Source organism: Entelurus aequoreus, linkage group LG06, assembly GCF_033978785.1.
Source record: "Entelurus aequoreus isolate RoL-2023_Sb linkage group LG06, RoL_Eaeq_v1.1, whole genome shotgun sequence".
Taxonomy (NCBI): Eukaryota; Metazoa; Chordata; class Actinopteri; order Syngnathiformes; family Syngnathidae; genus Entelurus; species Entelurus aequoreus.
In genome coordinates, this window is record NC_084736.1 from 72,190,053 (window position 1) to 72,217,843 (window position 27,791).

The 27,791-nt window shown below is 39.8% G+C and overlaps 1 protein-coding gene across 2 annotated transcripts in view; it reads right to left on the bottom strand.

Moving 5' to 3' along the window:
* The window catches only part of LOC133651648 (vesicle-associated membrane protein 5-like), a 29,294-nt gene extending 3,938 nt beyond the window's left edge, over positions 1-25,356 (bottom strand). Inside the window, exons 1-2 of one of the 2 annotated variants that reach the window (XM_062049649.1) lie at positions 25,087-25,356; positions 2,899-3,042 (exon numbers count right to left, since the gene is read on the bottom strand). In XM_062049649.1, coding sequence (XP_061905633.1) covers positions 2,899-3,042; positions 25,087-25,089 — 147 coding nt within the window. In that variant the 5' untranslated portion in view covers positions 25,090-25,356. The remainder of the gene's footprint in view (positions 1-2,898; positions 3,043-25,086) is intronic. The other variant, XM_062049650.1, reaches the window with a different exon arrangement.
* Between the last annotated feature and the right edge of the window lie 2,435 nt (positions 25,357-27,791).

Here is a 27,791-nt window from a genome sequence, read left to right on the forward strand (position 1 = left end):
CAACAAAAATGCAACAAACAGCAAAATATGAACGCGAAGGTTAAAAAAAAAATCCCACCTACAATCTGATATATCTGATATATCACTAAGCTTTGGAACTTTGTTGTAAAAATCTCCTTCCACGTCTGTCCCTGACACCCGGATTGCAACTAATTAGATGACCATAGTAACTAATTAGATGACCATAGTAACTAATTACACTACCGTTCAAAAGTTTGGGGTCACCCAAACAATTTTGTGGAATAGCCTTCATTTCTAAGAACAAGAATAGACTGTCGAGTTTCAGATGAAGTTCTCTTTTTCTGGCCATTTTGAGCGTTTAATTGACCCCACAAATGTGATGCTCCAGAAACTCAATCTGCTCAAAGGAAGGTCCGTTTTTGTAGCTTCTGTAACGAGCTAAACTGTTTTCAGATGTGTGAACATGATTGCACAAGGGTTTTTCTAATCATCAATTAGCCTTCTGAGCCAATGAGCAAACACATTGTACCATTAGAACACTGGAGTGATAGTTGCTGGAAATGGGCCTCTATACACCTATGTAGACATTGCACCAAAAACCAGACATTTGCAGTTAGAATAGTCATTTACCACATTAGCAATGTATAGAGTGTATATCTTTAAAGTTAAGACTAGTTTAAAGTTATCTTCATTGAAAAGTACAGTGCTTTTCCTTCAAAAATAAGGACATTTCAATGTGACCCCAAACTTTTGAACGGTAGTGTATATTACCATAGTATTAGATTAAGATTAAAGTACCAATGATTGTCACACACACACTAGATGTGGTGAAATTTGTCCTCTGCATTTGTCCCATCCCCTTGGGGAGCAGTGGGCAGCAGCCGCGCCGCGCCCGGGAATCATTTTGGTGATTTAACCCCCAACTCCAACCCTTTGTTGCTGAGTGCCAAGCAGGGAGGTTATGGGTCCCCATTTTTATAGTCTTTGGTATGACTCGGCTGGGATTTGAACTCCAACAAGTCACAGGTGGAGAAAATCCTCAGTGCTGAGCTCTGTAGAACTTGCACCTGGCTCGCTGACAACAAGCTATCCATCCACTTGGGTAAAACAGAATCCATCCTGTTTGGGTCCCACATCTAACTTAAGAGAGTCAATGACTTCAACATAAAAGTAGGTGACAGTGTCATCACCAGGAAAGATGAGGTCACCTACCTAGGTTCTATTCTAGAAGCTAACCTTTCCTGTGACAAAATGGCAACCAAGGTAATCAAAAAGGTTAACCAACGAACGAGATTTCTCTACAGAATTTCCTCTCTGGTCAACAAAAGCACCTTGAGGATTCTGGCGGGAACTCTCGTTCAACCCTTTTTCGATTATGCATGCACCTCCTGGTACCCTAGCACCTCCAAAACCCTCAAATCTAAACTCCAAACATCTCAGAACAAGCTAGTCAGGTTACTTCTAGACCTCCACCCCAGATCCCACCTCACTCCTACCCACTTCTCTAAAGTGGGCTGGCTCAAGGTGGAGGACAGAGTTAAACAACTTGCACTGAGCCTAGTCTATAAAATCCGCTACACCTCCCTGATACCGAAGTACATGTCAAACTACTTCCTTAACGTAAATGACCGCCATAACCACAACACCAGGGGGTGCTCCACTAACCACGTTAAACCCAGATTCCGAACTAACAAAGGTCTTAACCCATTCTCTTTCTATGCCACATCAATGTGGAATGCGCTCCCAACAGGTATAAAAGAAAGGGCATCTCTATCCTCCTTCAAAACCGCAATAAAAGTTCACCTCCAGGCAGCTACAACCCTAAACTAACACCCTCCCCGGATTGCTAATAATCAAATGTAACAATCAAATGCAGATACTTTTTCTTTTTCTTATGCCTTCTGATCTCTCTCTCTCTCTCTCTATGTCCACTACTTCATGTCCATACCCCCCCCCCCTCCACACCCTGATTGTAAATAATGTAAATAATTCAATGTGATTATCTTGTGTGATGACTGTATTATGATGATAGTATATATGATAGTATATATCTGTATCATGAATCAATTTAAGTGGACCCCCGACTTAAACAAGTTGAAAAACTTATTCGGGTGTTACCATTTAGTGGTCAATTGTACGGAATATGTACTTCACTGTGCAACCTACTAATAAAAGTCTCAATCAATCAATCAAAACCTACCGATCTCAGGGCGGACACTCTAACCACTAGGTAACTAGGTATTGTGCAAAATCGCAGATTCCAACCATTGAAATACTTTGTATAGTTGAAGACTTACGGTCATTAGAAAACATGACTGCACATCATAATGGCAGTTACACTTTCCATCTTAAATATCTAAAAAAATGATTTGGGAACGTCCGACGGGCCAGATTGGATTGAAAAGCTTAACGGGCCGCATGTGGCCCCCGGCCCAGGTCTGCGTTAGTGGGTGGGTATCAGAATATTTCACAAATGAGTCAAAGAATAAAAGTCATGAGCAAGCGGATCGACTCTTAAAATTCAGTAGATTTCTGAGGTGTGAGCCACAGCATCCTTTTAGTGTGACATTTTGCATCTTCCAGACCTGGCCTGCTTTGTGACAGAACGGTTCATCCGGGCAAAGTGGGAACGGTGTGACCCTCATGTTACCCCCTGGACAAAACCCTGGCCTCATGGCATGTCCTGCTGGGTCATAGTCAGGGAGACCCCCCCTCAATTCATTCATCTTAGGAAACAAAAGGAAATACCACTCCTAAAAATAGCAGCATAAAACACAATCAGGATGTAAATTGTACATTTCTTTTCCTCTCACGCTCCACATAAGTGTATTTATAAGCCAGTCATTTTGACGTTTGCTTCTTTCATTCCACGGAAAGGCTCCATGATGTCATCAAAGTGAAAATAACGATAAGCAAAGTAACGCTGCCTATACCAACCTTTTCCAGCAGCTCATCCGCTCGGCTCTCCAGGTCGCCCAGTTTGACCGCTCGCTCATCCACCTTGTTCAGATTGTTGAGCATGATGTCCTTCACTTCCTCCGCCTCCTCCTGGCGCTGCTGCAGGCGGCTCTTCCCATTCTGCTGTCCAAGGGAGGAGAAACACACACAGCTTAGTCTGCTGACCAAACCTTTGAAGTATGATGGCTTTACCTTACATCTTCCCGCAAATACATTTTTGGTAAAAGTAAAAAAGAATTGCGCGAAAGCCCGCACAAATATTTGTGCTTCTTCATGACGAAAACAGGGATTTTCCGATTCAAATTACCCCTAAATTGGTAATAATTCATAATGTTAGGAAATGTAGTAATACTACAGCTGTCCTAACGGGTGGGGACGGACCTGAAGTCAACTTGTCAAAGGTTTTCAGTAGAGAGGTCCGATAATGGCTTTTTTGCCGATATCCGATATTGTCCAACTCTTAATTACCGATTCCGATATCAACCGATACCGATATATACAGTCGTGGATTAACACATTATTATGCCTAATTTTGTTGTGATGCCCCGCTGGATGCATTAAACAATGTAACAAGGTTTTCCAAAATAAATCAACTCAAGTTATGAAAAAAAAATGCCAACATGGCACTGCCATATTTATTATTGAAGTCACAAAGTGCATTTTTTTTTTTTAAACATGCCTCAAAACAGCAGCTTGGAATTTGGGACATGCTCTCCCTGAGAGAGCATGAGGAGGTTGAGGTGGGCGGGGTTGAGGTGGGGAGGTAGAGGTAGCGGGGGGTGTACATTGTAGCGTCGAGGAAGTTAGTGCTGCAAGGGGTTCTGGGTATTTGTTCTGTTGTGTTTATGTTGTGTCATGGTACGGATGTTCTCCCGAAATGTGTTTGTCATTCTTGTTTGGTGTGGGTTCACAGTGTGGCGCATATTTGTAACAGTGTTAAAGTTGTTTATATGGCCATCCTCAGTGTGACCTGTATGGCTGTTGACCAAGTATGCCTTGCATTCACTTGTGTGTGTGAAAAGCCGTAGATATCATGTGACCGGGCCGGCACGCAAAGGCAGTGCCTTTAAGGTTTATTGGCGCTCTGTACTTCTCCCTACGTCCGTACAGCGGCGTTTTAAAAAGTCATACATTTTACTTTTTTAAAACCGATACCGATAATTTCCGATATTACATTTTAAAGCATTTATCGACCGATAATATCGGCAGTCCGATATTATCGGACATCCCTAGTTTTCAGACAAAATTTTACCTCGATGACACAAATTGAAAAAGGACCTGCTGACTCTGGAGGTCAAAAATCTAATAATCATATTACAGGCACATCCCGGACAGTTATGTGGGGGCCTGTGTCAAATAACATCGGATTCTGGGACCAGGGAAGCAGGGTGGTGGTTGGCGGGATTTGAATTAATGTGTGTGTGTGTGTGTGTTCTTGTATTTGTACCCTTCTTGAGACATCAACAAGGAAAAGTACCTTCCATATGAGGACCGGTGAACAAGTGAGGACATAAAACCTGGTCCCAATAAGGAAAAACATTGCATCTAATAGAGAATGTCTCATTTGCACCCCTGGTGGTGAAATTTATCAAAATGAGGGTGGTCCCAAAAAGAAGGGATTTTTCAAATTGACTGTGTGTCTGTTTTAAAAGCGCTCCCCTTCTGGTCAACATATAAAATAACAAGTGTGTGTAAAAATTTGAAGTGCTCCCCCTCTGGCCAACGTATGTAATAACAAGTGTGTGTAAGAAATTAAAATGCGCCCCCTTTTTAAATCAATAATTATGTATATGGAGACATACTGTAATAACTTGAAGTAAATAATGAAGATTACAAACCAATTAAACAAAAAATTCAAAAAAACAATTAACTAAAAGCTTACATTTTTATATTTGCATAGTATGTATATATATTAAGGGTGTAACGGTACACAAAATTTTCGGTTCGGTACGTACCTCGGTTTAGAGGTCACGGTTCGGTTCATTTTCGGTACAGTAAGAAAAAAACAAAATATAAATTTTCTGGTTATTTACCAACATTTGTAGACAATGGCTTTATCCTTTTAACATAACAATAACATACATATACACACAGGGTCCATTGCCAGGGTTAATGCAGTCAACATATATCAAATAAAAACTAAATAAGATAAGGCTCAGAATTGGTTTCTTAACAAAACCTTTCTACATATAAAGTGCAACATTTCTACATATAAAGTGCAACATTAAACTGCTTCAAGTTGTTGCTCAGGTTAAATAAAATGACAAAACTTTTCTCCTACATACAAAAAGTGCAACATTAAACAGTTTCAAGTCAACTCAGCCTCAGATTAACTTTTCTCCGCCCCCAGGCTTAACCCTGGTGACTTTCACTCAATTTTCATGTTTTTTGCCAGAAAAATCAGTTTATCCACATTGTCTGCAGAAAGAGCAGACCTGCTTGCAGTTAAAATGTCCCCAGCTATGGAAAATACCCTTTGGCTGGGCACGGAGGTAGCAGGTATGGCGAGGTAGTGCCTGGCTAACTTGGCAATAAGAGGATATATGGGCTCATTGTTCTTCCACCATAGAAGTGGGTCAAAATCTAGGTTTTAATGCAATATGGTCTTAAATCTGCTGCTATAAAACCATTTGTTATTGCTTTAGCCCTGCCTGACTCGCCGAGGAGAGGCTGCTTAAATGCGGTGGGAGCTGTGTTTGTTCGTCTTTCTCTTCGTTGAGGCGATGTTATCTATTGTTGTGTCGCACCGCGAAACTGAAATGTTCCCAAACGGGAGATCTTAACGAGGCAGGAGGGTCTTCCAGCTCTGGCTTTTGCATGTTGTAGTAGCCCGGTCGCTGCTAGCATGCCGTGTGTTGTGCCTCGGTGTGCATTGTTTACACAACGTGCGGTACGCTACTTAATATGTCAGTGTGGAAACTTGTTCGGTACATCTCCGGACCGAAACGAATCCCCCGTACCGAAACGGTTCAATACAAATACACGTACCGTTACACCCTTAATATATATTATAATGTTGTAAATACAAATCTTTATATATCTAGAAAGGGTGGTCCTAAAAAGGGAGGCATTTTTCAGAGGTCTCAAGAAGGTAACAAATACAAGAATGTCAGTGTGTGTGTGTGTGTCAAACTGGACCAGGGATGATGTTACTGTTGTGTTTGCTGCGAATAGAAAAACAAAGCAATCGTTCTACAAGGCAAAACTACTCAAGTCAAGTCAGTGGCGTCACAGACTGTGGCTACTGATGGACGGCAAAGCTCGAGAGTTTCTACGGTGTTGCCGTTCAGCTGCCGTTACGTACAGTATCTCTAATGGCAGCACCGAGTTGATTTGCTTCTGCTTCTGTGGAAGGACAGAATTGACCGTTGGTAGCTCGCGTTACAACAACACCCCTCATCACACAATTACACCCGGACAGATTTCGTAAAAATCTGAGCTATTTCGCTGCACGTCGGAGCTGCAACTGTGCATATCAAAACGGCAGGTGGGGATTGGCAGACGGCGGACGGCGGAGACGTTCCGTGGCGGTGTCGTTTCATAGTTCATAGATTCATAGTTGATGGCTGCAGAGTTGTTGCACAACGCACAGTTCCAGAGGAAGTGGCTCGCTTGTATTCGTCACTAAATACAATTTTTTTTGACTTTTTAGTGCTTAGCTCATACATCTTTTTAATCATTTTAATTTGTATTGGAAAATAGTTCAACATGTTACTGAACATTCTTATGTAATTGGTACAGAACATAATAACTAATGTTGTATTTACTTCATTTTGACAAAACAATATTTTATTTGTAATAAGGCAGGGATTGAAATAATAATGTATTATTACTTATATTATTATCGTTTATAATATTGTCATCATTTTATAGTGTTTTTTAAAACAAAGCTTGTTTTTTCTGAGACACCCTCACACCCCATGGAGGAACTCTAGACCAGTGGTTCTTAACCTTGTTGGAGGTACCGAACCCCACCAGTTTCATATGTGCATCCACCGAACCCTTCTTTAGTGAAAAATATACATATACACTACCGTTCAAAAGTTTGGGGTCACATTGAAATGTCCTTATTTTTGAAGGAAAAGCACTGTACTTTTCAAAGAAGATAACTTTAAACTCGTCTTAACTTTAAAGAAATACACTCTATACATTGCTAATGTGGTAAATGACTATTCTAGCGGAAAATGTCTGGTTTTTGGTGCAATATCTACATAGGTGTATAGAGGCCCATTTCCAGCAACTATCACTCCAGTGTTCTAATGGTACAATGTGTTTGCTCATTGGCTCAGAAGGCTAATTGATGATTAGAAAAGCCTTGTGCAATCATGTTCACACATCTGAAAACAGTTTAGCTCGTTACAGAAGCTACAAAACTGACCTTCCTTTGAGCAGATTGAGTTTCTGGAGCATCACATTTGTGGGGTCAATTAAACGCTCAAAATGGCCAGAAAAAGAGAACTTTCATCTGAAACTCGACAGTCTATTCTTGTTCTTAGAAATGAAGGCTATTCCACAAAATTGTTTGGGTGACCCCAAACTTTTGAACGGTAGTGTATATATATATTTTTTCAAATTCAAGACAAAGTTACATGTTTTTTTTAGTGGTGCACAAAATGAACCGTGCATGAACATCACCTTGTTCAAAGAACAAAACCAACACAGTGCATGAACTCACAACAAATTACACACCTGCAAATCAGATGGAAAATTAGAGGGAACATTCTTTGAGGGTATCCATAATATGCCGATAGGGAGAAGTTTTTATTTACACGATGAGTCGGGTGTGTCTTGACCTCCGCGGCAGAGGCTCCGCCGAACCCCTAAAGCCGACTCACCGAGCCCCTAGCAGTGTTTCCCATAAACTGCCAAGATACCTGTGGCGGTGGTGGCGTGGCTACGGGCGTGGCTATGGGCGTGGTCACCATGACATCATCGAGTAATTTGCATAATTTACTAAAATGATATGATTTTCTCTAAAAAGGCTCAACAAATTTATACTTACTAAATAATAATAACAGTTTTGTTTTAAACGTCCATCCATCCATCCATCCATCCAACAATATAATTACAACACTTTATGTACATATTTATATACAGATTTGAACAATAAGTTATTCACTGAAATATATTTATTAATTGTGGTTCTTACAAAAAATATATCTTATAAAATATAAAAGCTAAAATGTCTCTTCAAGCTCTGCCCCTTTAATTAGTGCATACTAAATCATTTAACTTTAGCCTACTACTACAACCATATTATTTACCAGCAACATAAAGTGAAACAGAGGCAGAGGTGTCCTGCCACAGTCAGTAACAAATAAACAGAAAACAGTAGTGGTCAAATACAAATAAGGCAACAAGAGAAGTATCCTACACTTCTCTTTTGTAAAGTAAATCTGAACAGCCTATATGGGCATCTACATCATCTATATAATTTGCCTGACAAGCTGGACAGGACAAAAAAAAAAAAAAAAATTTGTGGCGGACGTAATTCTTTCGTGGCGGGCCGCCACAAATAGATGAATGTGTGGGAAACACTGCCTAGGGTTCGATCGAACCCAGGTTAAGAACCACTGCTCTAGACTATGGGCCTGTTAAGATTTCACTGTGTGGGTTTGAATATTTCCTCACAAAGAAGCAAAGATGATGCTAATCAAGCTTTTTGTTATCCTTTTTTTCCCCAGATGAAAATCGAGAAAGAACCGAATCATTAAGCAGAATCGAAAATGGAATCGGATTCGAAAACATGTGATCAATCCCTACAAAAGGAGTGGCTGACGGAGAAGCACATTAAGATTGTGGAATGGCCGAGTCAGCCTCAGTCCCATAGATCAGAGTTTTTTTTAACGTCGACTGAGACGAGGTGCATAACATTACAAACTCTTGGAACAACTACCAAGTGGGCCATGACTTGTTCTGTTGTAGAAACGGCAACAGGTGAATCATTCATTCTGTTACCTTCTGCCATCTTGTTGGAGAGCATTGCATTGTTCTGCCTGTATCATAGATAGATGAACAAATACATTATTTCTGGTAAATAAATGACCATTTCCAGTCCTGATGGCTTCATCTGAATAGTGGAACAGTTGTTAGGAAACAGATCCATAGAAAATCAGTAGAGGGAGCTGAAAGTTGAGTTGCAAAGCACCAGACTCAATATTTGGAGAGCATCTGCCAAGAGGAGTGGACTAAAGTGGACTAAAGTTCCCCCTGAGAGATACAAGAGCTCTGCTTGCCAACAAGAGTTCTCCAGCAAGTACTAAGTCATGTATTGCCTGGGGAACAAATATTCATTTCACTTCATCCAAAACACATACATTTAAAAATCTTGAATGTTTCTGTTGATTTTCTGTCTTTGTTAAAATTAAGCCTGCCAAAAGAAATATTCTGATGTATTTTAAACCTCTCCTAAGGGATGAGTAGATACCATAATGGCACTGATAAACGGTGCAGGCAGACAAAACGCATAGCTATTGGCGTGTGAAATGAGACAAAAATTAGGTACCATTGAGTAGAGCTGCGAACTGTCCCTTGAAAAAGGGAATTGTCCCGTTTTTAGAAACAAAAGTACGCGTCCTGTATTGAACTGTCAAGTGTCAACATGGAATGGACATTGAGGTGTTAAATTTTGCAATAACCTAACCGCAAGAGGGCTGAGTTTTTTTTAGAGATGTCCGATAAATGCTTTAAAATGTAATATCGGAAATTATCGGTATCGGTTTCAGAAAGTAAAATGTATGACTTTTTAAAAAGCCGCGGTACGGAGTGGTACACGGACGTAGGGAGAAGTACAGAGCGCCAATAAACCTTAAAGGCCTACTGAAATGAGATTTTCTTATTTTAAACGGGGATAGCAGGTCCATTCTATGTGTCATACTTGATCATTTCGCGATATTGCCATATTTTTGCTGAAAGGAATTAGTAGAGAACATCGACGATAAAGTTCGCAACTTTTGGTCGCTGATAAAAAAAGCCTTGCCTGTACCGGAAGTAGCGTGACGTCACAGGTTGTGGAGCTCCTCACATCTGCACATTGTTTACAATCATGGACGCCAGCAGCGTGAGCGATTCGGACCGAGAAAGCGACGATTACCCCATTAATTTGAGCGAGGATGAAAGATTCGTGGATGAGGAAAGTGATAGTGAAGGATTAGAGGGCAGTGGAAGCGATTCAGATAGGGAAGATGCTGTGAGAGGCGGGTGGGACCTGATATTCAGCTGGGAATGACTAAAACAGTAAATAAACACAAGACATACACTACCGTTCAAAAGTTTGGGGTCACCCAAACAATTTTGTGGAATAGCCTTCATTTCTAAGAACAAGAATAGACTGTCGAGTTTCAGATGAAAGTTCTCTTTTTCTGGCCATTTTGAGCGTTTAATTGACCCCACAAATGTGATGCTCCAGAAACTCAATCTGCTCAAAGGAAGGTCAGTTTTGTAGCTTGTGTAACGCGCTAAACTGTTTTCAGATGTGTGAACATGATTGCACAAGGGTTTTCTAATCATTATTTAGCCTTCTGAGCCAATGAGCAAACACATTGTACCATTAGAACACTGGAGTGATAGTTGCTGGAAATGGGCCTCTATACACCTATGTAGATATTGCACAAAAAAACAGACATTTGCAGCTAGAATAGTCATTTACCACATTAGCAATGTATAGAGTGTATTTCTTTAAACTTAAGACTAGTTTAAAGTTATCTTCGTTGAAAAGTACAGTGCTTGTCCTTCAAAAATAAGGACAGCCCTTTGAGACACTTGCGATTTAGGGCTATATAAATAAACATTGATTGATTGATTGATTGATTGACATTTCAATGTGACCCCAAACTTTTGAACAGTAGTGTATATATACTCTATTAGCCACAACACAACCAGGCTTATATTTAATATGCCACAACTTAATCGCGCATAACAAACACCTCCCCCCTCCCGTCCATATAACCCGCCAATACAACTCAAACACCCGCACAACACATTCAATCCCACAACCCAAAGTACCGTTCACTTCCGTAAAGTTCATACAGCACATATATTTCCCCAAAATTACGTATGTGACATGCACATAGCGGCACGCACATACGGGCAAGCGATCAAATGTTTGGAAGAAAGCTGCGTACTCACGGTAGCGCGTCTGCTATCCAACTCAAAGTCCTCCTGGTTGTGTTGCTGTAGCCAGCCGCTAATACACCGATCTCACCTACAGCTTTCTTCTTTGCAGTCTTCATTGTCCATTAAACAAATTGCAAAATATTCACCAACACAGATGTCCAGAATACTGTGGAATTTTGCGATGAAAACAGAGCTGTTTGTATTGGGACACCATGGTGTCCCAATACTTCCGCACACTCCGTGACGTCACGCGCAAACGTCATCATACCGAGACGTTTTCAGACGGATATTTCCTGGGAAATTTAAAATTGCACTTTATAAGTTAACCCGGCCTATTGGCATGTGTTGCAATGTTAATATTTCATCATTGATATATAAACTATCAAACTGCGTGGTCGGTAGTAGTGGCTTTCAGTAGGCCTATAAAGGCTCTGCCTTTGCTTGCCGGCCCAATCACATAATATCTACGTCTTTTCACACACACAAGTGAATGCAATGCATACTTGGTCAACAGCCATACAAGTCACACTGAGGGTGGCCGTATAAACAACTTTAACACTGTTACAAATATGCGCCACACTGTGAACCCACACCAAACAAGAATGACAAACGCATTTCGGGAGAACATCCGCACCGTAACACAACAGAACAAATACCCAGAACCCCTTGCAACACTAACTCTTCCGGGGACACTACAATATACACCAACCCCGCCCACCTCAACCTCCTCAGCATGTCCCAAATTCCAAGCTGCTGTTTTGAGGCATGTTAAAAAAAAATAATGCACTTTGTGACTTCAATAATAAATATTTTTTTCCCATAACTTGAGTTGATTTATTTTGGAAAACCTTGTTACATTGTTTAATGCATCCAGCGGGGCATCACAACAAAATTAGGCATAATAATGTGTTAGTTCCACGACTGTATATATCGGTATCGGTTGATATCGGAATCGGTAATTAAGAGTTGGACAATATCGGAATATCGGCAAAAAAGCCATTATCGGACATCTCTAAAAAAATGTGCCTTGGCTCAAAAAAAGTTGAAAAACACTGGGTTAGGGTAACCCTAACCGGTATATTGTACAACCCTACTTCCTTCTTTTAAGTACCGTTTCAAAATTACCCATTTGGCACCTGTATCGGATCACATAAAAACGATACCCTGCCCTACTCCAAAAGAGCTTTTTATCATGGAATCAAAATCAGCATTAATAATTGTAATCTTGCATCAAACTTGATGGTGAGGCTCATGGGGCCGGGAAGAAACTGAAGGTCCAAATTAAAAAACTGTTTCACAACTTTTGTGAACATGGCCAGGATTGTGAAGACTTTGGTATTCGAAAAAAACAGAACAGCGCTTTTGAATTAAAGGATATTTGACCTACATCGACTGAAAGTTTCATATTAGGTGCAAATATTTGAAAAGAAGAGTGCACATGCGGTCATAACCTTCTCACATCTGCATTGTGACGGAGAGGAAAGCAACTTGTCAGGAGCTGACAGAAGTTAAGCAGCAAAAGATGAGCGTCCTTGCTCGCCACAAACAAACTCTGTGGTTGAAACTTGCAGCTTGTAAGCGACAGAAGACAGTGAACTGATGCTTACATGACTTACATTTTCTCAACACTTTTGAGTGCCGCTGAATGGCACAGGAAGCTGACACAGGAACGGCTGCCCGTTGCAGTTTCCCGCCTTGCTTCCTTCCTTTCCTGGCTCCCTCTCTCCTGCCAACACTACCTGACATAACGCTGTGTGTGTGTGCGTGCCTGCGTGTTTGTGTGTGTGTGCGTGTGTGTGTGTGTGCAGGGACACCACACCCACATCGTGTTACTTCATGCACAACACAATAATGAGGAATGTTACCCGACTTGTACCACTCACGCATCGCCACACTGGTGAAGTCATCATAATAATCAATGTTGTAAAACAACACTTTCATCTTCTTTATGAACTTTCGGTACTTTTGTGTGTTTTTATGTAGTAATCAATGGTAAAAATACATTTTTTATTTAACATTGAACAATGAGCTGATTATGATAACTGTGCTGTCCAGCTGTCATATGTTGTTTTCTTACACTTCTTACTTGCAATTATTATACAACAAACTTAGGGCCTGATCTCCCAATATCCAAACTATAAAATTACTGTATTTTTCAAACTATAAGGCGCACTTAAAGGCCTACTGAAACCCACTACTACCGACCACGCAGTCTGATAGTTTATATATCAATGATGAAATCTTAACATTGCAACACATGCCAATACGGCCGGGTTAACTTATAAAGTGCAATTTTAAATTTCCCGGGAAAATTCCGGTTGAAAACGTCTATGTATGATGATGTTTGCGCGAGACGTCAATGGTTGAAGCGGAAGTATTGAGACACATTGTATCCCAATACAAACAGCTCTGTTTTCATCGCAAAATACCACAGTATTCTGGACATCTGTGTTGGTGAATCTTTTGCAATTTGTTTAATGAACAATGGAGACTGCAAAGAAGAAAGCTTTAGGGGGGGATCGGTGTATTAGCGGCTGGCTGCAGCAACACAACCAGGAGGACTTTGAGTTGGATAGCAGACGCGCTATCGCATCGATGATCGGGTGAAGTCCTTCGTCGCGCCGTCGATCGCTGGAACGCAGGTGAGCACGGGTGTTGATGAGCAGATGAGGGCTGGCGTAGGTGGATAGCTAATGTTTTTAGCATAGCTCTGTTGAGGTCCCGTAGCTAAGTTAGCTTCAATGGCGTCGTTAGCAACAGCATTAACCGTGTGGTTACAGGTCCAGAGTTTGGTAGTATTGTTGATCTTCTGTCTATCCTTCCAGTCAGGGGCTTATTTATTTTGTTTCTATCTGCATTTAAGCACGATGCTATCACGTTACCTCCGTAGCTAAAGTGCTTCACCGATGTATTGTCGTGGAGATAAAAGTCACTGTGAATGTCCATTTCGCGTTCTCGATTCTCATTTTCAAGAGGATATAGTATCCGAGGTGGTTTAAAATACAAATCCGTGATCCACAATAGAAAAAGGAGAAAGTGTGGAATCCAATGAGCCAGCTTGTACCAAAGTTACGGTCAGAGCGAAAAAAGATACGTCCTGCACTGCACTCTAGTCCTTCACTCTCACGTACCTCATCCACGAATCTTTCATCCTCACTCAAATTAATGGGGTAATCGTCGCTTTCTCGGTCCGAATCGCTCTCGCTGCTGGTGTAAACAATGCGGAAATGTGAGGAGCCCTTCAACCTGTGACGTCACGCTACTTCCGGTACAGGCAAGGCTTTTTTTATCAGCGACCAAAAGTTGCAAACGTTATCGTCGATTTTCTCTACTAAATCCTTTCAGCAAAAATATGGCAATATCGCGAAATGATCAAGTATGACACATAGAATGGATCTGCTATCCCCGTTTAAATAAGAAAATTTCATTTCAGTAGGCCTTTAAAATGCTTTCAATTTCTCAAAACTCGACAGTGCGCCTTATAACTAATGTCGCTAATGTACGGCATAATTCTGGTTTTGCTTACAGACCGCGAAGCAATTTTATTTGGTAGATGGTGTAAGGATAAGTGTGACCAGTAGATGGCAGTCGCACATAAGAGATACGTGTAGACTGCAATATGACTCAATAAACAACACCAACATTTTATATGTTCCATTGAAACACATGGCGCTCAAAAATCTATCAACATTTTTTAGTACGACTTAAGTAAGCTATGAAGCCGCACCGCTTGATGGATTGTACTGTGCTTCAACATCCATCCATCCATCTTCTTCCGCTTATCCGAGGTCGGGTTGTGGGGGCAGCAGCCTAAGCAGGGAAGCCCAGACTTTCCTCTCCCCAGCCACTTGGTCCAGCTCCTCCCGGGGATCCCGAGGCGTTCCCAGGCCAGCCGGGAGACATAGTCTTCCCAACGTGTCCTGGGTCTTCCCTGTGGCCTCCTACTGGTCGGACGTGCCCGAAACACCTCCCTAGGGAGGCGTTCGGGTGGCATCCTGACCAGATGCCCGAACCACCTCATCTGGCTCCTCTCGATGTGGAGGAGCAGCGGCTTTAGTTTGAGCTCCTTCCGGATGGCAGAGCTTCTCACCCTATCTCTAAGGGAGAGACCCACCACCAGGAAGCTCATTTCGGCCGCTTGTACCCGTGATCTTGTCCTTTCGGTCATAACCCAAAGCTCATGACCATAGGTGAGGATGGGAACATAGATCGACCGGTAAATTGAGAGCTTTGCCTTCCGGCTCAGCTCCTTCTTCACCACAACGGATCGATACAGCGTCCGCATTACTGAAGACGCCGCACCGATCCGCCTGTCAATCTCACGATCCACTCTTCCCTCACTCGTGAACAAGACTCCGAGGTACTTGAACTCCTCCACTTGGGGCAAGATCTCCTCCCCAACCCGGAGATGGCACTCCACCCTTTTCCGGGCGAGAACCATGGACTCGGACTTGGAGGTGCTGATTCCCATCCCAGTCGCTTCACACTCGGCTGCCAACCGATCCAGTGAGAACTGAAGGATCTTGGCCAGATGAAGCCATCAGGACCACATCATCTGGAAAAAGCAGATACCTAATCCTGCAGCCACCAAACCAGATCCCCTCAACGCCCTGACTGCGCCTAGACATTCTGTCCATTAAAGTTATGAACAGAATCGGTGACAAAGGGCAGCCTTGGCGGAGTACAACCCTCACTGGAAACGGGTCCGACTTACTGCCGGCAATGCGGACCAAGCTCTGACACTGATTATACAGGGAGCGGACCGCCACAATCAGACAGTCCGTTACCCCATACTCTCTGAGCACTCCCTACAGGACTTCACGGGGTACACGGTCGAATGCTTTCTCCAAGTGCTTCAACATATGAGTATTATTATGGTATGTGTATAAGGTAAGACATTATCTGGTGTTTTGTATTTGGGATCTGCATAAGTCCTAAAAGTTTGCGTGCGTCCGCCTTTTTAGTCCGTGGCGACGCCGTAGTCGATAAGCTTCTTCTTTTTCTCTATCTTCTTGTTATGGGACATTCATCCTCCGCTGTTGCCATTTCTAATATAAAGTAGTGTAAAGTTCTTACTTATATCTATCAGTAAACTCCCCATGAAAGCGCTATAACATACCGGTGTAGTGAGTTCACATTATTCACCCAAGGAACTTTAGTTATTAGAGAGTTCCGGTCGGACGGATTTTCACGGGACACATTTCCGGTGCTGTCGTTGCACTAGTGAGCCACGGATGAGGAGATGCTGCTCCGTTATCGATTGAAGTAAAGTCTGAATGTCATTAAAACAGTTAGCTCCATCTTTTGACACTTCTTCCACCCCCGTCCTTGCACGCTACACCGCTACAACAAAGATGACAGGGAGAAGACGCTGTCGAAAGTGAGCCACGTCAATAAAACCGCTCACAAAAAGGTGCATCCGGAAGCGACTGTCAGAAAGCAGCTTGAAGATGATCTGTAAAACATCATCTGTGCAACGTTTTGACCAAAGAACCACCATTACATGTTATGTAGACCACAAGGAAGTCTTTTACATTTAGAAAAAAAAAATCATAAAATGACTTCTTTAAAGGCCTACTGAAATGAAATGGATAGCAGATCCATTCTATGTGTCATACTTGATCATTTCGCGATATTGCCATATTTTTGCTGAAAGGATTTAGTAGAGAACATCGACGATAAAGTTTGCAACTTTTGGTCGCTGATAAAAAAAGCCTTGCCTGTACCGGAAGTAGCGTGACGTCACAGGTTGAAAGGCTCCTCACATTTCCCCATTGTTTACACCAGCAGCGAGAGCGATTCGGACCGAGAAAGCGACGATTACCCCATTAATTTGAGCCAGGATGAAAGATTCGTGGATGAGGAACGTGAGAGTGAAGGACTAGAGTGCAGTGCAGGACGCATCTTTTTTCGCTCTGACCGTAATTTAGGTACAAGCTGGCTCATTGGATTCCACACTCTCTCCTTTTTCTATTGTGGATCACGGATTTGTATTTCAAACCACCGCGGATACTATATCCTCTTGAAAATGAGAGTCGAGAACGCGAAATGGACATTCACAGTGACTTTTATCTCCACGACAATACATCGGCGAAGCACTTTAGCTACGGAGCTAACAAGATAGCATCGGGCTTAACTGCAGATAGAAACGGACAGAAGGATAGACAGAAGATCAACAATACTATTAAACCATGGACCTGTAAATACACGGTTAATGCTTTCCAGCCTGGCGAAGCTTAAAGGCCTACTGAAACCCACTACTACCGACCACGCAGTCTGATAGTTTATATATCAATGATGAAATCTTAACATTATAACACATGCCAATACGGCCGGGTTAACTTATAAAGTGACATTTTAAATTTGCCGCTAAACTTCCGGTTCGAAACGCCTCTGCGGATGACGTATGCGCGTGACGTAGCCCGGCGAACACGGGTATGCCTTCCACATTGAAGCCGATACGAAAAAGCTCTGTTTTCATTTCATAATTCCACAGTATTCTGGACATCTGTGTTCGTGAATCTGTTTCAATCATGTTCATTGCATTATGGAGAAGGAAGCCAAGCAAGCAAAGAAGAAAGTTGTCGGTGCGAAATGGACGTATTTTTCGAACGTAGTCAGCCACAACAGTACACAGCCGGCGCTTCTTTGTTTACATTCCCGAAAGATGCAGTCAAGATGGAAGAACTCGGATAACAGAGACTCTAACCAGGAGGACTTTTGATTTGGATACACAGACGCCTGTAGAGAACTGGGACAACACAGACTCTTACCAGGATTACTTTGATTTGGATGACAAAGACGCAGACGTGCTACTGTGAGTATGCAGCTTTGGCTTTTTTTTGCGTATGTACGTAACTTTTTTTAAATATATAAGCTTTATGAACCTTGGGTTAGGTGAACGGTCTTTTGGGCTGAGTGATTGTGTGTGTTGATCATGTGTTTGAATTGTATTGGCGTGTTCTATGGAGCTAGGAGCTAGCAGAGGAGCTAGGAGCTAGCATAACACGTACCGTACCGTACGTGCGCGTCACGTACGTAACTTTTTAAAAATATATAAGCTTTATGAACCTTGGGTTAGGTGAACGGTCTTTTGGGCTGAGTGATTGTGTGTGTTGATCAGGTGTTTGAATTGTATTGGCGTGTTCTATGGAGCTAGGAGCTAGCAGAGGAGCTAGGAGCTAGCATAACAAACACGCAGGTGTTATTATGCAGGATTAATTTGTGGCATATTAAATATAAGCCTGGTTGTGTTGTGGCTAATAGAGTATATATATGTCTTGTGTTTATTTACTGTTGTAGTCATTCCCAGCTGAATATCAGGTACCGTGAGTATGCAGCCTTGGCTGCTAAACATTCGATAACTTGACCGTATGTGCGCGTCACGTACGTAACTTTTTAAAAATATATAAGCTTTATGAACCTTGGGTTAGGTAAACTGTCTTTTGGGCTGAGTGATTGTGTGTGTTGATCAGGTGTTTGAATTGTATTGGCGTGTTCTATGGAGCTAGGAGCTAGCAGAGGAGCTAGGAGCTAGCATAACAAACACGCAGGTGTTTTTATGCAGGATTAATTTGTGGCATATTAAATATAAGCCTGGTTGTGTTGTGGCTAATAGAGTATATATATGTCTTGTGTTTATTTACTGTTGTAGTCATTCCCAGCTGAATATCAGGTCACCCTCGGGTCTCACAGCATCTTCCCTATCTGAATAGCTTCAACTCCCCACTAGTCCTTCACTTGCACTTTACTCATCCACAAATCTTTCATCCTCGCTCAAATTAATGGGGAAATTGTCGCTTTCTCGGTCCGAATCTCTCTCACTTCATGCGGCCATCATTGTAAACAATAGGGAACTTTGCATATATGTTCAACTGACTACGTCACGCTACTTCCGGTAGGTGCAAGCCTTTTTTTTATCAGATACCAAAAGTTGCAATCTTTATCGTCGTTGTTCTATACTAAATCCTTTCAGCAAAAATATGGCAATATCGCGAAATGATCAAGTATGACACATAGAATAGATCTGCTATCCCCGTTTAAATAAAAAAAATTCATTTCAGTAGGCCTTTAACAATGCTGTTGCTAACGACGCCATTGAAGCTAACTTAGCTACGGGACCTCACAGAGCTATGCTAAAAACATTAGCTCTCCACCTACGCCAGGCAGCCCTCATCTGCTCATCAACACCCGTGCTCACCTACGTTCCAGCGATCGACGGAGCGACGAAGGACTTCACCCGATCATCCGTGCGGTCGGCGGCTAGCGTCGGATAGCGCGTCTGCTATCCAAGTCAAAGTCCTCCTGGTTGTGTTGCTGCAGCCAGCCGCTAATACACCGATCCCACCTACAACTTTCTTCTTTGCAGTCTTCATTGTTCATTAAACAAATTGCAAAAGATTCACCAACACAGATGTCCAGAATACTGTGGAATTTTGCGATGAAAACCGAGCTTTTTGTATTGGATACAATGTGTCCCAATACTTCCGTTTCAACCATTGACGTCACGCGCACACGTCATCATACATAGACGTTTTCAACCGGAAGTTTAGCGGGAAATTTAAAATTGCACTTTATAAGTTAACCCGGCCGTATTGGCATGTGTTGCAATGTTAAGATTTCATCATTGATATATAAACTATCAGACTGCGTGGTCGGTAGTAGTGGGTTTCAGTAGGCCTTTAATGCCCCATATAATTTGGTGCGCCTTTTGTATGAAAATAGACCCGCTCATCGGCAGTGCGCATTATAATCCGGTGCGCCCTATGGTCCAGAAAATGCGGTACATATACTATTAGTTGGTGTGTTGCATGTGCTCTATTAATACTGCAAGTGCAATTGAAAAGTGGTGCAGACCGCTTTATTTAAAAGAGGTTTTTGCATGTTCTACTGGCATTATGTGTCCTACACGTTCATGTTGTCATGCTCTTCAACCTGTGTGCCATGTTGTTGAACTATAGCAGCACACATCAATCATCTGTAACACCTTTCCTGCGATATGGAATTGTCATCAAGACAACAGAAACTATTTTTAGCGCACTGATGGTGCGGGGGTGCAGGGAGGCGGTGCACCAACTCAATCTGGAATGATCCAAATGCAAGAAAATATATTTTGAAAGACGTTTTTTCGCTTTAGTAACCTCTTTACTGTATTAGGGGGAAAAAAACAGCATTAAAAAAAAAAAGCTGTTTTAATCAGCCCATTAGGTCATCCAGTAGACAAAGAATTATAAAATGATATTGCTGAATAGACAACATGACTAATAGTTTTTATTTGTGACAGTCCAAATATGTTGACGCACACACACATACTTTTCAGACAAGAGGTAGTCACTTGAAAGGATTTTCACTTCACAGGTGTGCTTGAAGCTCATAGAGAGATTGCCAAGAGTGTGCAAAACAGTAATCAGAGCAAATGGAGGCTATTTTGAAGAAAGAAGAATATAAAACATGTTTTCAGTTATTGCACCATTTTTGGTTAAGTACATAACTCCTCATGTGTTCATTCTTAGTTTTTGTCGATCAAAAGCAGATTTATAAAAAAATAAAAAATAAAGAAAACCCATTGAATGAGAAGTTCTGTCCAAACTTTTAGCCTGTACTGTGTAAGTATTAAAATATGGCACCGTTTAAGTTTAGTACTGACAAAAAAATGGTTGGTACCTATCAAAATACCAAATTTAGTAGCCAACCTCAGTGTTTCCCATAAACTGCCAAGATACCTGTGGCGGTGGGGGCGTGGCTATGGGCGTGGTCACCATGACATCATCGAGTAATTTGCATAATTTACTACAATGATATGATTTTCTCTAAAAAGGCTCAAAAAATGTATACTTACTAATTAATAATAACAGTTTTGTTTTAAACGTCCATCCATCCATCCATCCATTTTACAATATAATTACAACACTTTATGTACATATTTATATACAGATTTGAACAATAAGTTATTCACTGAAATATATTTATTAATTGTGGTTCTTACAAAAAATATATCTTATAAAATATAAAAGCTAAAATGTCTCTTAAAGCTCTACCCCTTTAATTAGTGCATACTAAATAATTTTACTTTAGCCTACTACTACAACCATATTATTTACCAGCAACATAAAGTGAAACAGAGGCAGAGGTGTCCTGCCACAGTCAGTAACAAAAAAAACAGAAAACAGTAGTGGTCAAATACAAATAAGGCAACAAGAGAAGTATCCTACACTTCTCTTTTGTAAAGTAAATCCGAACAGCCTATATGGGCATCTACATCAACTATATGATTTTCCTCAGAAGCTGGACAGGACAAAAAAAAAAAAAAAAAAAAAAGTTTTTTTTTTTTTTTTTTTTTTTTTTTTTAATTTGTGGCGGTCGTAATTCTTTTGTGGCGGGCCGGGTCCGGGTCCAGTGGCATGGAGTCCAAGACGACTGGGGACCCTTTTTCTGCTGCAGCCTTCTTCCGCCATCGCAGCCGTTGTGGTAGTTCTTATATTTAATTAATTATTCATCGTCATCAGCCGTTGTCAGTCCACTGCTGGACGAAAGCCTCAGCATGTTTTCTGCCATAGTGAACGATCTCTAGCTGCTCCCTGCCACTGCACTGTTCCCCAATATTTGTCTATTTCATCTCGCCATCTCACTCTTTGTCTTCCTCTATTTCTGCTCCCATCCATGGGTCTCCATGATGTCATTAGGGAAGTCCATCTATTATCTGTTCTCCTACTGATATGTCCAGCCCACTTCCACTTACTTAGTTTGATAGTTCTCATAATAATGTCATGTTTTGCTTTATTCATTATTGATGTGTTTCTTGCTACTTTATGTTGTATCATTTTTACATGAGGTTTCCAATTCATTTTATCATCTATTGTTACACCCCAAAAATGTGTTTTCTTTTACCCTTTCAATGTCTACTCCGTCTATTTGTATTTGAATTTCCCTTCTGAGGAGCGGTATAGCTCGGTTGGTAGAGCGGCCGTGCCTAGCAACTTGAGGGTTCCGGGTTCGATCCCCGCTTCCGCCATCCAAGCCCCTGCCGTCGTGTCCTTAGGCAAGACACTTTACCCACCAGTTCCCAGTGCCACCCACACTGGTTTAAATTAGGGATGTCCGATAATATCGGACTGGCGATATTATCGGCCGATAAATGCTTTAAAATGTAATATCGGAAATTATCGGTATCGGTTTCAAAAAGTAAAATGTATGACTTTTTAAACGGACGTAGGGAGAAGTACAGAGCGCCAATAAACCTTAAAGGCACTGCCTTTGCGTGCCGGCCCAGTCACATAATATCTACGGCATTTCACACACACAAGTGAATGCAAGGCATACTTGGTCAACAGCCATACAGGTCACACTGAGGGTGTCCGTATAAACAACTTTAACACTGTTACAAATATGCGCCACACTGTGAACCCACACCAAACAAGAATGACAAACACATTTCGGGAGAACACCCGCACCGTAACACAACATAAACACAACAGAACAAATACCCAGAACCCCTTGCAGCACTAACTCTTCCGGGACGCTACAATATACACCCCCCAACCCAACCCCGCCCACCTCAACCTCCTCATGCTCTCTCAAGGAGAGCATGTCCCAAATTCCAAGCTGCTGTTTTGAGGGATGTTAAAAAAAAATAATGCACTTTGTGACTTCAATAATAAATATGGCAGTGCCATGTTGGCATTTTTTTTTCCATAACTTGAGTTGATTTATTTTTGGAAAACCTTGTTACATTGTTTAATCACAACAAAATTAGGCATAATAATGTGTTAATTCCACGACTGTATATATCGGTATCAGGTTGATATCGGAATCGGTAATTAAGAGTTGGACAATATCGGCAAAAAAGCCATTATCGGACATCTCTAGTTTAAATGTAACTTAGATATTGGGTTTCACTATGTAAAAGCGCTTTGAGTCACTAGAGAAAAGCGCTATATAAATATAATTCAGTTGTACTGTTACCAAGTAGCATTATTTTAGTCTTACTGAGATTCAAAGATCGTCTGTTTTTGTCAAACCGTCTTTTTACTTTGTTCATTTCTTCTGTTATTATTTGTATGATCAAAATCAATGTTATTATGAATTATTGACCTATCCAAGGTTCCCATTACTTCAAATCAAATATTCCACTAAGAAAAATATTTTTGGTGGAAGATTTTGCATATTTTGTGTGTTTGCCATTAAAAACATAGATTTGTTTGACATAAAAGGGCGGAAAACAAACAAACAAAAAAAACAACATAAAAACAACTAAAACATTTTGAAATGAGGAATAGATGTGAAGTTGATGTAGACTCCAGAGATTTAAGCGTTAAATATAAAATGTATGTATGCCCTGGCACACCATTATCATCATTTCATGACCCAAGCAAAACACTTGTTACACTTTTATACTGAAATAAATACACCTACAACTTATTAAATAAAAAACATAGAAAAAACTACCAGCAGCGGTAAAGTTTAGATCCATGAAGGAAAGACGAAAGTGAATGAATGTTCATAACTGAATACATTTACATATGCATACACATTTGTTTTCTTTTTTTATTATAATTTTTAATGAATTAACATTTTATGACAACCTTTTTCCAAAACACAATACAGAATGTGAGATATAACAGGATAATGCATACGTAGGGATGATGTTTGATAAGAAATTATCGAATTCGAGCCCATTATCGAATCCTCTTATCGAACCGATTCCTTATCGATTGTCTTATCGAATCCAGATAGGTTGTTGTATATGGAAAAAAACACAATATTTGGTTTAACAAAAGCTCACTTTTATTTTATAAGAATACAATAAAATAAATAAATAAACAATTGACTGTTACCCCCCTAAAAAAATAAAATAAATAAATATTGACTGTTGTTACCCAAAGTATATTAAGTGGGATTTTTCAGAAAAACAAATATATACAGTAACACAAAAACAACCTGTCTCTGTGATCACTATAGGTGAATAGCCATGCCTTGAGGCGTTTTTTCCGGTCCATTATTTTTGCTGCTTGTGTGACATCACAGGAAATGACGTAGTTAAGAGGGGAGGAGTATATTTACAGCTAGCAGCTAGAATTCACCAACTCGAGTATTTCATATATATATATATATATATATTAGGGCTGCAACTAACGATTAATTTGATAATCGATTAATCTGTCGGTTATGACTTCGATTAATCGATTAATAATCGGATAAAAGAGACAAACTACATGTCTATCCTTTCCAGTATTTTATTAAAAAACAGCATACTGGCACCATACTTATTTTGATTATTGTTTCTCAGCTGTTTGTACATGTTGCAGTTTATAAATAAAGGTTTATTTAAAAAATATATATATATACATATATATATATATATATATATATATATATATATATATATATATATATATATATATATATATATATATATATTTTAAAAAGCCTCTGCGCATGCGCATAGATTTAACGAATCGATGACTAAATTAATCGGCAACTATTTTTATAATCGATTTTAATCGATTTAATCGATTAGTTGTTGCAGCCCTAATATATATATATATATATATATATATATATATATATATATATATATATATATATATATATATATATATATATATATATATATATATATGAAATACTTGACTTTCAGTCCCTGGGACCCCATTTTGAACATTCCTAGCGTCAACACTGCTGTCAACAGAGGAGAAAAATGCTTTATTTAAATAAATATATTATTTATAAAGCAAGTTCGAGTATCATTGGCAAATTTTCATCTAGTCCCGGCCTTGGCACGCATATATGTGTCCTCTTTTTGGGATTTCAGAATATATTTCAGCTTATACAAGCCACACTTTGGACATTAATACTAAGGCAGATAGGAACACATAAATAAAAATAATAATAAATAGAAAATGAAAGTTGAAAAACATGTTGGGACAAGGACGGTGTAGTCTTTTTAAATACGTGTCGTGGATTAATTTCCACACTTAAGTCTTTTTTTAAACACGCGTGTTGGATTATATTCACACTCCTGCCATTTCAAATGTATACAAAACTTCTACTCACCATTTCTGTGGCGTTCCTGTTGTTCGTGTGGCCGCTGTGTCCGGGACAAGCTACATTTACAAGCAGCTTTTTAAAAAACAAAAACTGCCCCGGCAACAGGAAATAGTTTAGTAATCTTGTCGAATTTCCCCTCTCGTCGTTCCTTCTTGTCGTGTTTCTTTCACTTTATTCACGCTGTCAGTCGCGACACTCAACACTTTAATGTTCACGAGGTGCGTTCAGGTAACCTCCGGAAATGAGCCTTCTCGAATGGAATGGACCGCGCGGGCTTAGGCGGACCAAGACAAATATCGACAGCGTTGGCACGTACAATCATAATGATACTCTCGTGATGTGATCGATATATTTCAGTTATCTTTTTAATTTGTTTATGTTGACATTGCTTTTTTATTATTTTTATTTTTCCATTTGATTTTTATTGACATCCAGCATCAGACATTCCTATCCATTACATCATATTCACATAAATCATAAATCTATTGTCTGCCCTAAATGTCAAAATATTTTTGGTTATATCCCATCCATACCACCTACCCCCCCACCAAAAAAAGAAACAACAAAAAAACAAAGTAATATCTACAAATACATCAATTAAATAAACAGAAAAAAATAAAATAAATACAATAAATAATAATACATTAATAATAATAATAATCCGAAATAAAATAAAATATAAACTTATACATATATATATATACACTACCGTTCAAGAGTTTTGTGGAATAGCCTTCATTTCTAAGAACAAGAATAGACTGTCGAGTTTCAGATGAAAGTTCTCTTTTTCTGGCCATTTTGAGCGTTTAATTGACCCCACAAATGTGATGCTCCAGAAACTCAATCTGCTCAAAGGAAGGTCAGTTTTGTAGCTTCTGTAACGAGCTAAACTGTTTTCAGATGTGTGAACATGATTGCACAAGGGTTTTCTAATCATCAATTAGCCTTCTGAGCCAATGAGCAAACACATTGTACCATTAGAACACTGGAGTGATAGTTGCTGGAAATGGGCCTCTATACACCTATGTAGATATTGCACCAAAAACCAGACATTTGCAGCTAGAATAGTCATTTACCACATTAGCAATGTATAGAGTGTATTTCTTTCAAGTTAAGACTAGTTTAAAGTTATCTTCATTGAAAAGTACAGTGCTTTTCCTTCAAAAATAAGGACATTTCAATGTGACCCCAAACTTTTGAACGGTAGTGTATATATATATATATATATATATATATATATATATATATATATATATATATATATATATATATATATATATATATATATATATATATATATATATATATATATATATATATATATATATATATATATATATATATATATATATATACACATACAGGGAGTAATCCCTTTTTTTTTTTTTTTTGAAGTACAATCACTAATTCGAAAAATTAATGTGAGGTTTATGGGGCGTGACATAGTTGACCCAATTTTCCCAGAATGAAGTACATTTCTCCAACTTATAATTAATAAAGGCAGTTATCTTCTCCATTTTATATATGTCCATTGTTGTTTCCATCCATTGCTTCAAAGTTGGGCTCTCCTGGGATATCCATTTCCTAGTAATGGTCTTTTTAACAAGCCACCAGTAGGATATTCATTAAGTGTTTATCTTTCTTCAGCCAGTCCTGAGGTACATGTCCAAAAAACAAAGTTTTACTTTCGAGGGGTATTTCACGTTTGAAAATATCCTGTAGAGCTTGGTGTATCTCTTTCCAATAGTCCTTTATGGTGGAGCATGGTGGAGCAGTCCCAGAAAACATGGTAGTGATTTGCATTTGAATTCCCACAATTTCTCCAGCAGGCAGGGGAGTTGTTATCATAGTGAGACTTCTGAGAAGGTGGAATAAAATATCTGTTCAAACTTTTCCAGCCAAACTCCCTCCACTTGGGCAAGCTGGTACAAGTCCATTCCATATTATTGTCCATTGTTCCTCAGATATAGTTATCCCTCCTTCCTTCTCCCATTTTGTTTTAATATATGAAGTTGAATATGATTGCATATTCAACAGACCCTTATACACGCATGAAACAGTTATATCAATAATTTCTGAATTGTAGGCTTTGGTAAACAGTTCAATCAAACATATACTCGTCTTTGTGACACTTTTCACCTTCATATTAACAAAATGCCGCAACTGCAAATATCGATAGAAGTTTTGGTTTTCTAATATACATGTCCTTTTAATAGTTTCAAAACTAAGCATTTTGTTATCTTTCATGTTGACATTGCTATACGTTTATACTATGAGAAAATAGCAGTTTTTCCTTTTCCTTTGCTTGTTTTGCACTCTTGACTATTAATTGTGTAATACACTGAAATACTGTATTTTCCCCCATCTTGATAATATTGTTACATTGTCTTATATTGTTGTTTTACACATATGTACGTTTGTCCGTCGAAAATATTTGTCCGGTGTTTAATTCTGCTTATAATCATCATCATCTTCCCTCAGGCCGTAACTCTTGAACGCATCATAATTATCCCCTCAATCCCCCCCCCCAAAATGGATTAACTGGCTGGAATATAAAGACAATATAAACGTGGATGCATATGCAAAAGTGCAATATATTTATCTGTACAGCAATCCATTACTTTTTTTTATCCTGCACTACCATGAGCTAATGCAACGAAATTTCGTTCTTATCTGTACTGTAAAGTTCAAATTTTAATGACAATAAAAAG